Here is a 16530-nt window from a genome sequence, read left to right as displayed (position 1 = left end):
GAAGAGAGAGAGGGAGATTTTTTCAACATAGTACCCCTCCATAGAGTTCCCCCTATATACATGGCATCCCCCTCCTCCATATCCTGCTTCCGCCATATACCACATGCTCTGCACCTCCTCCTCCACATACGAGTATGCTGCAACCACAGGTTATGTGCCGTCCTGGGACTTAGATACAAGTAGTAGCAGTAACCAGGAAACGGATGCAGGAACCACCAGACGGTACCACAGCGCTCAGGACGGAGGCACCGGGGACACGTGTGGCCACTTTTCAGCAGGTGGAGAAGGTGATTTAGTCCGGCAGGAAGGGGTAAGACTCTGTGTCGGGTGAGCAGTGCAGTGACCGGAAGGAGGAGGGGTCAGTGCTGGGGCTGCAGGTGAGAAGGAGGCAGATAAACGGCTCAGTTGCTTTACATATACTGCACACTGGCAGATGGGCGGAGTCCTGTCCTCGCCCCTCCCACAGATTTAAATGACACAGGGGAACATTAGTGGAGGAATTCCTGACGCTTTGTAGACATTAAATAGCGCCAACCAATGTCTACTCGCTGCAAGCTGTTCCTCTCAGTGTAGCGGCAATGGATGTCCAGTTCACGGTGTCTTACCCAAATATGGTTCTGCAGTCTCCAATATAGTCAGTGGCAACTGATGGATTGAAAAAGCCTCTTGTCATCCCTTTCAGTGAGATACATTTTTGCTGAAGCTCAGAGGCTTACGCCAATGAAGATTCAGATGTCCAGTAAGCCAGGCAGTCATCACATCATCATTCATATAATATACAATGTAGATCCTAATGTTCAGTTACTTAAATTCCTTTTTACAAATCTGTTGTCTTGTCTGTAATTCTGCATGTTTTCTCATCCACCCTCATTTTCATTTACTAGGAAGACTCAAGCCAGGTGTTGATTTCTGTAGTGGTATTACAGTACAAGCAGAAGCGCCTGGGCATTCAACAATATTTGTCAGTTATACGTATGGTCATATACATCTAAGGGCCAAAATCATTATTGCTGCCTATCTGCCTCTGAAGGTAAGCATCGTTCCAAACAGTCCACACAGTGAAAAAGGTCTTGTTTATCAGAAGTGCTTGTATTAATCAGTGTAACCATTTGGAGTACGTTGTTTCTCGGTAAGGCCTAATGTACGCTGTACACAGGTACACCTGTCAAACTAATGCAGGTGTCCTAAAGCGAGCTCAGGGAGGACAGAAACCTCCCATGAAGCAGAAGGGCAAAAACTTGGCTGAGTCTGTGAACAGGAAGACAGCTCATCTAGGTGTGGGGATAACAGCAGTGCTTTGCAAATGCCGATATTTGCTATTAGCTGAGATTTTAGCTTTTATATATTAAGCGTTTCATATCTACATGGGCAGTAAGAAAGAGTTGGGTATTTTTAGTCCTATAGATTAAGCATCAGGTGATAAAGAATATTTATCCTCTGCTTTTATTTTTAACCTTTTGAAGGGGATGGTTTCTATTTGATGTTAAGACTCTGAATGTCTGGTAGCTGCCCAGGTCAGTTTGCTGAGTAATCGGACCCAGGTTGTTTTGCAAGGACCCTTTTCCATTGAGCTGTTACCCGGGTAGACCTGGCTATAACCCAGGTTATAGCGGCAGTGGAAGAGGGGTTATAAGTAAAATATAATGAGATCAATAACAGTCTGTTAAAACTGTTACTCATTGAGAGTGATTCAGTTATCCACGATATGTTTTTTGCACATTAGTTGATTATAGTGCAGCAACATAGCTTCCTATACTGCTAGTCCCTACTATGGTGCAATGTTTTGCCTAGGAAATACGGCCATTACTAGTTTTTCCAATCTGTGTTCTGTGACCCCAGAAAGAGATTATCCCCCAAATCCTCAGCATACTGCTATTATATGGAGTATTTACTGACCTTTGGTTGGGACTCCAATTATAATGTCCTTGCCCCACCCCCCTCACTTTGCACACTAAAGCAGCGCATAGTCATCCCCTGTCTGAGACTGTCTGGTGTCTCCTATCTACAGACCTCAACCTAAGCATTTTATTCAGTAATATACATTACCTGGCTTACAGGTCTGTAAGCCCCAAATAATACATTCCTATGATGAATTGGGTTATTTACCCTGTGTAAAGGTAAGAATTACATATTGTGCTTCTACTGAAAGGGATTTAGCAGAATATTTCTGTTCACCAGCAATGGTGGTTCTGGGAAAATTTATTTTAGTCTTTCTCAGTTAGGGGTTGATGTATGAAGTATTGAAAAGCGTGAATAAGTGGACCGGTAAAGAAGTTGCCCATAGCAACCAATCAGCTACCTATTATTTTATAAAATGTACTTTATAAATGCTAGTTCAGAGCTGATTGGTTGCTATGGGCAACTTCTTCACGGGTACACGTCTCTGCTCTTTTCACTGCTTCATACATCAACTCCTTACCCTTTATGAATCATCATCTGTAGTTCCCTGGTGATTTTTGTTATCTATCCCTTTCCAAGGTGTGGGTTTATAGTCCAGAAGATTTGTGCAATATGTATTTTCCAAAGTAATGGGCCCTACACATTTTGTGATTCGCCACCGAGCTGCCCGACGGCGGATACGGCCGACGGGCGACCTGGCTCCATAGCAGTGCAGGCAAATATGGACAAGATCGTTCATATTGGCCTGCATGCACAAGCGACGGGGCACCAACGATGATCGAGCGCGGGGCCGCACATCGTTCATTGCTGGTGCCTCCAAACTGAAAGATATGAACGGTATCTCGTTCATTAATGAACGAGATCGTTCATATCTTTCAGTATTATCGCCTAGTGTGTAGGGCCCATTAGACCCAGATTTCTTTTTTTTCCATCACCAGTCCTAATTCAAATTATGATGATAGAAAAATATGTGACTGTAAACTCAGGAAAAAGGCAACAGTGTACAAATGTGTCTAAGGGTGATGATAAATCACTGTGGAGACTCGCGTCTGGGACATATGCTTCATGTGAGTGTTCGCTCCATGTGAATTTAAGAAGTATATGTACATGGCAAGCTCTGAGCTTCATTCAGAGCCTCCTGTAACTTCATTTAGTAACTTTGTGCTGGTCTAATTAATACAAACCACAATATTATACGCAACAGCCATTCTTTATTTTATTGTAAGTGATATGGCTGAAATTACCTACGGTTTGTGAAACATTTTTTTTTTTTCTTCCTATAAATATTTCTTTCATATCCAAGTACGGGATCTTTTAAATATGTGTTTTTGTTTTATTTAAAAAAAAAGTTAAGGTAATACACAGCAGCAGTTGGAGAAATTAGCGTGTGCTAATACCCTTTGCTAAAACACGAAGAGAGAAAAAGAAGGGAAACACTGAACTTATGCTCATTGTGCTGCTACTACAAAGTTGTTTAGAGGTCCGGATAACAAAAGTTCACTCCTAAGTGAGGTGCTGGAAGTATGAAGGTGCACTTGGATCAGCACCTCCTTAAACTAAGGACTATTTCAAGATACTTTGTTACACTTCAGTGAATTTATTTATACCTTGGTGAATGTATTAACTCTATTAAATCCCCCCCCCCCCATTTATTTTATTTGTTTTCTTTCGCACCCACAAAATTTACAGTAGATCCTGTAATTGATATATTATTTTTTTCCATCTCACAGACGATTGACCCACCCTCAGTTGCTCTAGTTACATTGGGTTCTTCAAAAGACATGTTATTTGAAGGGGGGCCCAAGCCTTGGGTTCTCGAACCCCTGAAATTCTTCAGAAATGTATCTGCTGATGACAAGGAGAGTACCAGCCTGTTCCTGCTTGAGACCTCTTTATCCCGTAACCATTTCCAGCACTGGGTTAGAGCTCTCTGCAGAGACCTCGGTGACCAGGTAGTTATGGCATATGCAGCAGAATATACATCTCCATAGTGTTTCCTGCTGGTAGCTAAAAATGATTTCAAATGAAATGCCTAGAATAATCTACATTTAAGGAGATTCACCTGCACACCTGTAGTCAAGGTATGCTACCTTGTGGGGTGTATTCAATAAGAGTCGGAAACTGCCGTCTTGTCGGAAAGACGTCCGTTTCCGACTGATTTAGGCCGGAAGGGGTTCCGACCTATTCAATAGGGGCTGTTTTTTTCCGATAAGTCAGGAATTCCCGGCTTGTTGGAAAACACGTGGAACGGCGGAATAGCCGCCGAACCGCGTGCTTCTGTCGGAAACTGGGCCAAATCTGACAGGTTTACGACAATCTCGATCCGACTTTAAAAAAAGTCGGATTGAGGAGATCATACGGGGGGAGCGGGGAGAGGGAGGGAGTGAGAGAGAGTTCTTACCGGTGGGGGCAGCTGGAGCCGCGGTACGTAGAAGGCTCCTCTCTGATGGGTGTCCCCCCGACCAGGCTCCTCTCTCCCGGCAGCGCTCCCCGGGCGGCAGGTGGCTACACGGCGGCTCCCTCTGATCTCGCACATGGGGAGCTGCTGACAACAGCAGCAGGACGGGACACTGTGAACGGCCAAATCCGACAGTCGGATTTGGCTGAAATCCGACAGTCTGATTTGGCTGAAATCCGACAGTCTGATTTGGCCGCTCATTGAATAGGACTTGTCGGACCCATTCCGACAAATGCTTGTCGGAATGGATCTGACTCTTATTGAAAACACCCCATAATGTATTAAATGTGATTTCCTAAAAATAGAGCTGTTTCAACATCGGTTGCATATGTGCGGACCAAATTAATTAAAGTGCTTATCAAATCAGCTTCCATGGTGTCTATTGATGTTTCTTTGATCCAAATGAAATGTGACATTAAAGGATATATGGCTGTATTGACTAAACATCGGCCAATTCACACTGGCTATAAAAGTACAATAGTAATACATGGAAAATCACGTTTTCTTTTTAATCTTGTATTTCTATTGCCCATTTTAAATTCAGTCCTTTTAAGCTGCTAAAAAATGTATCTTTAACTATAGAGTACTGTAATTTGTTTATACAAATGGAATTAGGACCCAGAGGAACAACCAATTATGTTGGAGTTCTCTTGGGGCATACCTCTCTATCATTTGTAAATGCTACTTTATGGACTAGCATTTGCCCACAGACTACTCTTTGTTTGCTTAGGCATATAAAGAGAATGGTACGAGCACTCACCCTGAGGGGTAGGTGCAAGGGTTGGGGGCAGGGGGAGGGGGGTTGTTGTATCAGAATTGGAGGGGTTGTGTGTCTAGGTATCTGGACTGAGGGGTGGGGGAGAGAGTGGGTTAAAGTTTGCGTTGTATGAATATGAGGATAGTAGTATTTGTGCAGTGTCCGTCTGTAGGTTGTGATGATAATCACTGTGTCTATATACTATGTGTGATCAATGTATTGTGCATGGGTTTTAATATGTTTAGAATAACTCAAGACTAGTTCAAAGTGACCAATCCATTTATTGAGTAGTCACAATGTTTCTCTGCAGATGGTGGAGATTACTTGCTCAGGTCTTTTCTTTTAGTGAACACCCATACCAATATAGCGCTGACAAGTTCTCTCCGCCATCCGCAGGGAAGCATTGTGAAATGTGGCTAATTTGTGTTCTGCTGCAGTATGTTTGTTTGGAGGTATACTCTATCTGAATCAACATATATTATATACAGTATGTGGACACTATAGAAAGTGATTTATTCAATGTTTTCTGTGATTTGGGTGCCTCCTATCTCCGTAATTTCTCGTGTGTGTGTGTGTGTGTATGTATGTGTATATATATTTCTCTTACGTCCTAGAGGATGCTGGGGACTCCGTAAGGACCATGGGGTTTAGACGGGCTCCACAGGAGATAGGGCACCTAAAAAGAACTTTGACTATGGGTGTGCACTGGCTCCTCCCTCTATGCCCCTCCTCCAGACCTCAGTTAGATCTTGTGCCCAGAGGAGAATGGGTGCACTGCAGAGAGCTCTCCAGAGTTTTCTGTGGAAAAAGAATTTTGTTAGGTTTTTTTATTTTCAGGGAGTCCTGTTGGCAACAGGCTCCCTGCATCGTGGGACAGAGGAGAGAGAAGCAGAGCTGGCTTGTCAAGTTGGGCACTGCTTCTAAGGCTACTGGACACCATTAGCTCCAGAGGGAGTCGGAACACAGGTCTCACCTGGGGTTCGTCCCGGAGCCGCGCCGCCGTCCTCCTCACAGATGCCGAAGATAGAAGCCGGATAGAGAAGGCAGAAGACATCTTAGGCGGCAGAAGACATCAGATCTTCATGAGGTAAGGCGCCCATTGCTCCCAGTCACACACACACAGAGCAGCACTGAAGGGTGCAGGGCGCAGGGGGGGGGGCGCCCTGGGCAGCAATAAACCTCACATTTTGGCACAAATATAGTTGGATTAGACTGCGGAGGCAGTAAATCTATGATCCCCCGCCATTTTATTGAAAAATCACTGGGACCGAAGCCCGCCGTCGGGTGGGCGGGGCTTGATCCTCAGCACTAACCAGCGCCATTTTCTCCACAGAAGCTGCATGAGAAAAACAACTGGCTCCCTGGTCTCTCCCCTGCTGAACTCACGGGCTGGAAAAAAGAGGAGGGGGGCACATTAGCGACGCAGTGAGTGGGAATTGGCATAATATATATAAAAAAGCGCTATCTGGACATATTTTTTCCAGTGTTTTTAAGCGCTGGTGTGTGCTGGCATACTCTTTCTCTGTCTCTCTTTAGGACCTGGTTGGGGTTTTGTCCCCTTATAGGTTAATCCCTATGTGTGTGGGGTGTCGGTACGTGTGTGTCGACATGTCTGAGGCGGAAGGCTTCTCCAAGGAGGAGGTGGAGCAAAGGAGTGGTGTGTCCCCGTCGGTTGTGCCGACTCCAGATTGGATGGACATGTGGCATATGTTGAATGCAAGTGTGGCATCTTTACATAAAAGGCTTGATAAGGCTGATTTAGGGGGGACATCAGGGGGTCAATACTCAGATTGGACCGACTCACAGGGCCTGTCGGGGTCTCAAAAGCGTCCCTTAACACAAGACACTACTGCCGACACGGATTCTGATTCCAGTGTCGACTATGACTAAGTAAAATTGCACCCTAGGGTGACTAAAACCATTCAGTGTATGATTGTGGCAATAAGGGATGTGTTGCATATTGTGGATGAACCCTCGGTCCCCGACACAAAGGTACACATGTTTAAGGAAAAGAAACAGATTATTAACTTTCCCACATCTCATGAATTAAATGAATTCTTTGGAAAAGCTTGGGAGACTCCGGATAAGAGACCGCAGATCCCCAAAAGAATTTATATGGCATACCCTTTCCCTAAGCAGGACAGGGAGATTTGGGAATCACCCCCCCACTGTGGACAAGGCCCTGACGCGCTTGTCCAAGAAAGTGGCGCTACCGTCTCCTGACACAGCGGCCCTTAAGGACCCTGCAGATCGCAGGCAAGCAACTACCTTAAAGTGTATTTATTCTCATACGGGTGCTGTGCTAAGACCGACAATTGCGTCGGCATGGGTGTGTAGCGCAATTGCAGCTTGGACAGATGAGCTGACAGATCAATTTGATAATATGGATAAGGAAACTCTAGCCCATATTAAAGACGCAGTCTTATTTATGAGGGATGCTCAAAGGGACATTGGATTGCTAGCTTCTAGGGCCAATGCCATGTCTGTCTCAGCGAGAAGATCCTTATGGACTCGCCAATGGACAGGTGATGGGGATTCCAAGAAACATATGAGAAGTACTACCCTATAAGGGGGATGTATTGTTTGGGGATGGGCTGACGGACCTGGTTTCCACAGCTACAGCAGGTAAATCAAATTTTTTACCATATATTCCCCAACAGCAAAAGAAAGTAACACCCTATCAGATGCAGTCCTTTCGGTCGCACAAGTCCAAAAGAGGTCGAGGATCCTCTTTCCTCGCCAGAGGTAAGGGCAGAGGCAAGAGAGCACCTGCTTCGGCAGGTGCCCAGGAACAAAAGTCCTCCCCGGCTGCTCCAAAACCCACAGCATGACGCTGGGGCTCCCCTGAGGGAGTCCGCACCGGTGGGGGCACGTCTTCGACTTTTCAGTCAGGCCTGGGTCAGTTCGGACCTGAATCCCTGGGTGTTGGAAATAGTTTCCCAGGGTTACAAATTGGAATTCGAGAAGGTGCCCCCGCGCCGATTTTTCAAATCGGCCCTACCAGCTTCCACATCGGAAAGGGATGTAGTGTTAGCTGCAATTCAAACGCTGTGTATACAGCAAGTGATAATCAAGGTTCCCCTGCACCAGCAGGGAAGAGGTTACTACTCAACCCTATTTGTGGTCCAGAAACCGGATGGTTCGGTCAGACCTATTTTGAATCTGAAATCCCTAAACCTGTACATAAAAAGATTCAAATTCAAAATGGAATCTCTCAGAGCGATAATAGCCAACATGGAGGAGGGGGAGTTTATAGTGTCTCTTGACATAAAGGATGCGTACCTTTATGTCCCCATATATGCCCCCCATCAGGAATACCTGAGATTCGCTGTACAGGATTGTCATTACCAATTTCAGACGTTGCCGTTTGGACTCTCCACGGCCCGAGGATTTTCACCAAGATAATGGCGGAAATGATGGTGGTCCTGCGCAAGCATGGAGTCACAATTATCCCATACTTGGGCGATCTCCTGATAAAAGCGAGATCAAGGGAGAAATTGCTGAGCAGTGTGGCGCTCTCTCTGAGAGTGCTCCAGCAACACAGTTGGATTCTAAATCTACCGAAGTCACAGTTGATTCCGACAACTCGACTACCGTTCCTAGGTATGATACTGGATACGGAACAAATGAAGGTCTTCCTTCCAATAGAGAAAGCCCAAGACATCCAGAACATGGTCAAAGACCTGCTAAAACCGAAAAGGGTGTCAGTTCACCAATGCACTCGAGTTCTGGGGAAAATGGTGGCGGCCTACGAGGCCATTCCCTTCGGAAGGTTCCATGCAAGGACTTTTCAATGGGGACCTTCTGGACAAGTGGTCCGGGTCCCATCTGCACTTACATCGGAAAATAACTCTGTCCCCAGGGACCAGAGTGCCCCTCCTGTGGTGGTTGCAAAGTGCTCACCTCCTGGAGGGTCGCAGGTTCGGAATTCAGGATTGGATCCTGGTTACCACGGACGCGAGCCTCCGAGGATGGGGAGCGGTCACACAGGGAAAAAAATTTCAGGGTCTTTGGTCAGACCAGAAGTCCTGTCTACACATCAATGTGTTGAAACTCAGGGCCATTTACAACGGCCTTCGACAAGCGGAGAGTTTTCTTCGAAACCTACCGGTTCTGATTCAATCAGACAATGTCACAGCAGTGGCTCATGTGAACCGCCAAGGCGGGACAAGAAGCAGATTCGCGATGGCGGAAGCCACAAGGATCTTTCGCTGGGCGGAAAATCATGTAAGCACTCTGTCGGCTGTCTTCATTCCGGGAGTGGACAACTGGGAAGCAGACTTCCTCAGCAGACACGATCTCCATCCAGGATAGTGGGGACTTCATCAAGAAGTCTTTGCAGACGTAACACGTCTTTGGGGAACTCCTCAAATAGACATGATGGCGTCACGCCTCAACAAAAAACTTCGGAGGTATTGTGCCAGGTTTCGGGACCCTCAGGCAGTAGCAGTAGATGCTCTGGTAACACCGTGGGTGTTCAAATCGGTCTACGTGTTTCCTCCTCTTCCTCTCATCACAAAAGTGTTGAGGATCATAAGACGAAGAAGAGTACAGACGATACTCGATGTCCCAGACTGGCCTCGAAGGGCCTGGTACTCGGATCTACAAGAGATGCTCACAGGAGATCCCTGGCCTCTTCCTCTGAGGGAAGACCTGTTGCAGCAGGGGCCCTGTGTATTTCAAGACTTACCGCGGTTACGTTTGACAGCATGGCGGTTGAACGCCGAATCCTAGCGAAAAAGGGGATTCCGGAAGAGGTCATCCCTACTTTAATAAAGGCTAGGAAGGAGGTGACGGTATAACATTATCACCGTATCTGGCGAAAGTATGTGTCTTGGTGTGAGACCAAGAATGCACCTACGGGAGATTTTCATTTGGGTCGTCTTCTCCACTTCCTACAGACAGGAGTGGATGTGGGCTTGAAATTAGGCTCTGTTAAGTACAGATTTCGGTCCTCTCGATTTTCTTTCAGAAAAAATTGGCTTCTCTTCCAGAAGTCCAGACGTTGGTAAAGGGAGTGCTGCACATCCAGCCCCCTTTTGTGCTTCCAGTGGCACCATGGGACCTGAACGTGGTGTTGCAGTTCCTAAAATCACACTGGTTCGAACCGCTTAACAAGGTTGAGTTGAAATTTCTTACCTGGAAGGTGGTCATGTTGTTGGCCTTAGCATCAGCAAGGCGAGTGTCAGAATTGGCGGCTTTGTCACACAAAAGCCCCTACTTGATTTTTCATGTGGATCGAGCTGAATTGAGGACACGTCCGCAATTTTTGCCTAAAGTGGTTTCTTCGTTCCATATGAATCAACCTATTGTGGTGCCTGTGGCTACAAGTGACCTGGAGGATTCCAGATCCCTGGAAGTAGTCAGGGCCTTAAAAATGTATGTAGCTAGGACGGCTAGAATTAGGAAAACAGAGGCTCTGTTTGTCCTGTATGCGGCCAATAAGATTGGCGCTCCTGCTTCGAAGCAGACTATTGCTCGCTGGATCTGTAATACGATTCAGCAGGCTCACTCTACGGCTGGATTGCCGGTACCAAATTCGGTTAAGGCCCATTCCACTAGGAAGGTTGGCTCTTCTTGGGCGGCTGCCCGAGGCGTCTCAGCATTACAACTTTGCCGAGCGGCGACTTGGTCGGGGTCAAACACTTTTGCTAAATTCTACAAGTTTGATACCCTGGCTGATGAGGACCTAGCGTTTGCTCAGTCGGTGCTGCAGAGTCATACGCACTCTCCCGCCCGATTGGATGCTTTGGTATAAACCCCATGGTCCTTACGGAGTCCCCAGCATCCTCTAGGACGTAAGAGAAAATAAGATTTTAAACCTACCGGTAAATCTATTTCTCCTAGTCCGTAGAGGATGCTGGGCGCCCGTCCCAGTGCGGAAACTCTGCAAGACTTGTATATAGTTGTTGCTTACATAAGGGTTATGTTACAGTTGACATCGGTCTTGGACCGTTACTGTCGTTTGTTCATACTGTTAACTGGTTATGTATGTTCCAGGTTACATGGTATGATTGGTGTGGGCTGGTATGAATCTTGCCCTTGGATTGCTAAATCCTGCCTTGTATTGTCCATCTCCTCTGGGCACAGTTCTCTAACTGAGGTCTGGAGGAGGGGCATAGAGGGAGGAGCCAGTGCACACCCATAGTCAAAGTTCTTTTTAGGTGCCCTATCTCCTGCGGAGCCCATCTATACCCCATGGTCCTTACGGAGTCCCCAGCATCCTCTACGGACTAGGAGAAATAGATTTACCGGTAGGTTTAAAATCTTATTTTCTGCAGCGGGTTACACTGTGTTCCACAGGGAATACATAGGGATGTAGAGTTGGATCTTGATCCAGAGGCACCAACAGGCTAAAGCTTTGACTGTTCCCAGGATGCATTGCATGGCCTCCTCTATAACCCCGCCTCCGGACACTGGAGCTTAGTTAGTAAGTTGATGCCTGCAGAGCAGGTCACTTAACGGGAGGCTGCGTTAGGCAGCCCTGTAAAGAGCTTTTAGAAGACTTCAAGGGCTGCAGTACTTTATGTGTCATTGTGACATACTGTGCTGCGGCTCCATCACCTCCCCCAGCAGCGACGCATACTCTCGCTGGCCGAGTTCCCAGGTACTTGCGGTGGAGGCGCTCCGGTTACCAGGCACACCACCGCTGACGCTCTCCAGGATCGCGTGGCTGCTTCTTAGGGAGGAGGTATGAGGGTCCTCCAGACGGGACCCACCGCTAAATCGCGTTCCGGTCGCAGTCCCAGGAGACGGACCGCGCCGCTGGCGTGAACACTGTCAGTACAGGGATCCCACTATATCCACCAGGGCAGGGGGAGCACAGGTCGGATTATGTAAAATCCGTTTTAAATAGGCTCCACAGTACCTGGTGGTGAGGACCAGCATGGGGGATAAGGCGCTGACCTGTAGCCCTACCCCCAGCTTCCGGGGCGCCATTTACTGCTGGTGTTCCCGCCCTGGAGCTGCATCTCCCTCGACCTCACTCCCTGGCTGAGATTTAGGCGCCATCTTCTCAAGTAGCTGAGGACTCCGGGACTGCTGGGCAAAGTCCGCTCTGTAAATCCGCCTGCCAAAACATCAGCGCTGTGATGTTACAGTCCCTTAAGTATTCTACATGTCATTTAAAGACCGTGTTAGTTAAGAACAAATACTTTCTACCATATATTTTCTATATTTTAGTACAAGTCTTCTGATATATCCACCCAGTCTCTGACTGTGCACTGATCGATATATATATATATATATATATATATATATATATATAGACGAGAGGCGGTAAAGCAATCAGCGGCACTCAGGGTCTTGTTGTAGCAAACAGATGTATTAAAGAATCACTGCATGTAAACTAACGTTTCGGGACAAACACGTCCCTTTGTCAAGGTGAGTAACAAATGAACAAAAGAATAGAACATACCTTTATACCATGAAGTGAAAGTCCCACAGGTGCTCGTGCGTCCGGCGCCGCCCGCTGCTCCCCGGCGAGACCCGGCGTCTTCCGCTTGCGTCATTCAGCGGCGACCGCCGGTGCCATGGAGACCGGACAACGCCGGCGCCCCCCGCGTGACGTGTTATAGTAAACAATAAAGAAAGGACAAAGCACAGTGCTGCTATGATTAATAACACCCCTCACCAAGAACTGCTGTGGCCATGTTAGACGGACTTGTAGAGTGTCTGGATACTGTTGTAAAAACGTGTCAATTCTTTGCTCCTGGACATGAATGAAAATCCTGTGTGAGCTGTCAGTGATGTGCGTGCCTCTAAGGGTGAAACACTTAGTCTTTCACCCTTAGAGGCACGCACATCACTGACAGCTCACACAGGATTTTCATTCATGTCCAGGAGCAAAGAATTGACACGTTTTTACAACAGTATCCAGACACTCTACAAGTCCGTCTAACATGGCCACAGCAGTTCTTGGTGAGGGGTGCTATTAATCATAGCAGCACTGTGCTTTGTCCTTTCTTTATTGTTTACTATAACACGTCACGCGGGGGGCGCCGGCGTTGTCTGGTCTCCATGGCACCGGTGGTCGCCGCTGAATGACGCAAGCGGAAGACGCCGGGGGGCGGCGCCGGACGCACGAGCACCTGAGGGGCTTTCACTTCATGGTATAAAGGTATGTTCTTTTCTTTTGTTCATTTGTTACTCACCTTGACAAAGGGACGTGTTTGTCCCGAAACGTTGGTTTACATGCAGTGATTCTTTAATACATCTGTTTGCTACAACAAGACCCTGAGTGCCGCTGATTGCTTTACCACCTCTCGTCTAACTCATTTGTACCAGAGGGCACCGGGGCACACTTTTCCTAGCAGTGGGAGTGCCGGTCCATGCATCTTCTCTATCTATCTATCTATCTATCTATCTATCTATCTATCTATCTATCTATCTATCTATCTATCTATCTATCTATCTATCTATACACACATAGTGGGGCAAAAAAGTATTTGGACAGCCACCGATTGTGCAAGTTGACCCACTTAAAAAGATGAGAGTTCTGTAATTTCCGTCATAGGTACACTTCAACAATGAGAGACAGAATCTGACCCCCCCCCCAGGAAATCACATTATATGATTTTTAAACAATTTATTTGTATCTCTCTCACGTCCTAGTGGATGCTGGGAACTCCGTAAGGACCATGGGGAATAGCGGCTCCGCAGGAGACTGGGCACAAAAGTAAAGCTTTAGGACTACCTGGTGTGCACTGGCTCCTCCCCCTATGACCCTCCTCCAAGCCTCAGTTAGATTTTTGTGCCCGAACGAGAAGGGTGCACACTAGGGGCTCTCCTGAGCTGCTTAGTGAAAAGTTTAGTTTTAGGTTTTTTATTTTCAGTGAGACCTGCTGGCAACAGGCTCACTGCATCAAGGGACTAAGGGGAGAAGAAGCGAACTCACCTGCGTGCAGAGTGGATTGGGCTTCTTAGGCTACTGGACACCATTAGCTCCAGAGGGATCGAACACAGGCCCAGCCATGGAGTCCGGTCCCAGAGCCGTGCCGCCGGCCCCCTTACAGAGCCAGAAGCAAGAAGAGGTCCGGAAAATCGGCGGCAGAAGACATCCTGTCTTCACCAAGGTAGCGCACAGCACTGCAGCTGTGCGCCATTGCTCCTCAGCACACTTCACACTTCGGTCACTGAGGGTGCAGGGCGCTAGGGGGGGGTGCCCTGAGCAGCAATAAAAACACCTTGGCTGGCGAAAATACATCACATATAGCCCCCAGGGCTATATGGATGAATTTTAACCCCTGCCAGATTACACTGAAAAACGGGAGAAAAGGCCGCCGAGAAAGGGGCGGAGCCTATCTCCTCAGCACACTGGCGCCATTTTCCCTCACAGCTCCGTTGGAGGGAAGCTCCCTGGCTCTCCCCTGCAGTCACTACACTACAGAAAGGGTTAAAAAAGAGAGGGGGGCACTAATTAAGCGCAGTATAAACAATACAGCAGCTATAAGGGGAAAAACACTTATATAAGGTTATCCCTGTATATATATATATATATAGCGCTCTGGTGTGTGCTGGCAAACTCTCCCTCTGTCTCCCCAAAGGGCTAGTGGGGTCCTGTCCTCTATCAGAGCATTCCCTGTGTGTGTGCTGTGTGTCGGTACGTTTGTGTCGACATGTATGAGGAGGAAAATGATGTGGAGGCGGAGCAAATTGCCTGTAATAGGGATGTCACCCCCTAGGGGGTCGACACCTGAGTGGATGAACTGCTGGAAGGAATTACATGACAGTGTCAGCTCTTTACAAAAGACAGTGATTGACATGAGACAGCCGGCTACTCAGCTTGTGCCTGTCCAGACGTCTCATAGGCCGTCAGGGGCTCTAAAGCGCCCGTTACCTCAGATGGCAAATACAGACGCCGACACGGATACTGACTCCAGTGTCGACGGTGAAGAGACAAATATGACTTCCAGTAGGGCCACACGTTACATGATTGAGGCAATGGAAAATGTTTTACACATTTCTGATAATACGAGTACCACCAATAGGGGTATTATGTTCAGTGAGGAAAAACTACCTGTAGTTTTCCTGAATATGAGAAATTAAATGAGGTGTGTGATGAAGCGTGGGTTTCCCCCGATAAAAAACTGATAATTTCTAAAAAGTTATTGACATATATCCTTTCCCGCCAGAGGTTAGGGTGCGTTGGGAAACACCCCCTAGGGGGGATAAAGCGCTCACACGCTTGTCAAAACAAGGGCTCTACCCTCTCCTGAGATAGCCGCCCTTAAGGATCCTGCTGATAGAAAGCAGGAGGGTATCCTAAAATGTATTTACACACATACTGGTGTTATACTGCGACCAGCAATCGCCTCAGCCTGGATGTGCAGTGCTGGGTTGGCGTGGTCGGATTCCCTGACTGAAAATATTGATACCCTAGATAGGGACAGTATATTATTGCCTGTAGAGCATTTAAAAGATGCATTTCTATATATGGGTGATGCACAGCGGGATATTTGCCGACTGGCATCAAGAGTAAGTGCGCTGTCCATTTCTGCCAGAAGAGGGTTATGGACACGACAGTGGTCAGGTGATGTGGATTCCAAATGGCATATGGAAGTATTGCCTTAAAAGGGGAGGAGTTATTTGGGGTCGGTCTTTCAGACCTGGTGGCCACGGCAACAGCTGGGAAATCCACGTTTTTACCCCAGGTCGCCTCTCAACATAAGAAGACGCCGTATTATCAGGCGCAGTCCTTTCGTTCCCATAAGGGCACGTGGGCAAAAGGTTCCTCATTTCTGCCCCGTGACAGAGGGAGAGGGAAACGGCTGCAGAAATCAGCCAGTTCCCAGGAACAGAAGCCCTCTCCCGCCTCTGCCAAGCCCTCAGCATGACGCTGGGGCTTTACAAGCAGACAGGGAGGCAGTGTTGGAAGCCATTCACAAGCTGTATTCCCAGCAGGTGATAATTAAGGTACCCCTCCTGCAACAGGGAAAGGGGTATTACTCCACACTGTTGTGGTACCGAAGCCGGACGGCTCGGTGAGACCGATTTTAAATCTAAAATCTTTGAACACTTACATACAGAGGTTCAAATTCAAGAGAAGGAGACTACATGGTGTCTCTGGACATCAAGGATGCTTACCTTCATGTCCAAATTTACCCTTCTCACCAAGGGTACCTCAGGTTTGTTGTACAGAACTGTCACTATCAGTTTCAGACGCTGCCGTTTGGATGGTCCACGGCACCCCGGGTCTTTACCAAGGTAATGGCCGAAATGATGATACTCCTTCGAAGGAAGGGAGTTTTAGTTATCCCTTACTTGGACGATCTCCTGATAAGGGTAAGATCCTGGGAACAGTTGGAGGTCGGTGTAGCACTATCTCAGGTAGTGTTGCGACAGCACGATTGGATTCTCAATATTCCAAAATCGCAGCTGGTTCCGACGACTCGTCTTCTGTTCCTAGGGATGATTC

At 47.4% G+C, this 16530-nt stretch overlaps 1 protein-coding gene across 1 annotated transcript in view; it reads left to right on the top strand.

The window, feature by feature from the left end:
* Positions 1–16530, top strand: part of NUP210 (nucleoporin 210) — a 390084-nt gene that overhangs the window by 152422 nt on the left and 221132 nt on the right. Inside the window, exons 14-15 of the mRNA XM_063940607.1 lie at positions 885–1030; positions 3630–3851. Of these exons, the coding sequence (XP_063796677.1) occupies positions 885–1030; positions 3630–3851 (368 nt within the window). The remainder of the gene's footprint in view (positions 1–884; positions 1031–3629; positions 3852–16530) is intronic.

This window comes from Pseudophryne corroboree, chromosome 9 (assembly GCF_028390025.1).
Source record: "Pseudophryne corroboree isolate aPseCor3 chromosome 9, aPseCor3.hap2, whole genome shotgun sequence".
Lineage (NCBI taxonomy): Eukaryota > Metazoa > Chordata > Amphibia > Anura > Myobatrachidae > Pseudophryne > Pseudophryne corroboree.
Note: the sequence above shows the minus strand (reverse complement) of the source record. Positions and strands in the feature narration are given on the sequence as shown.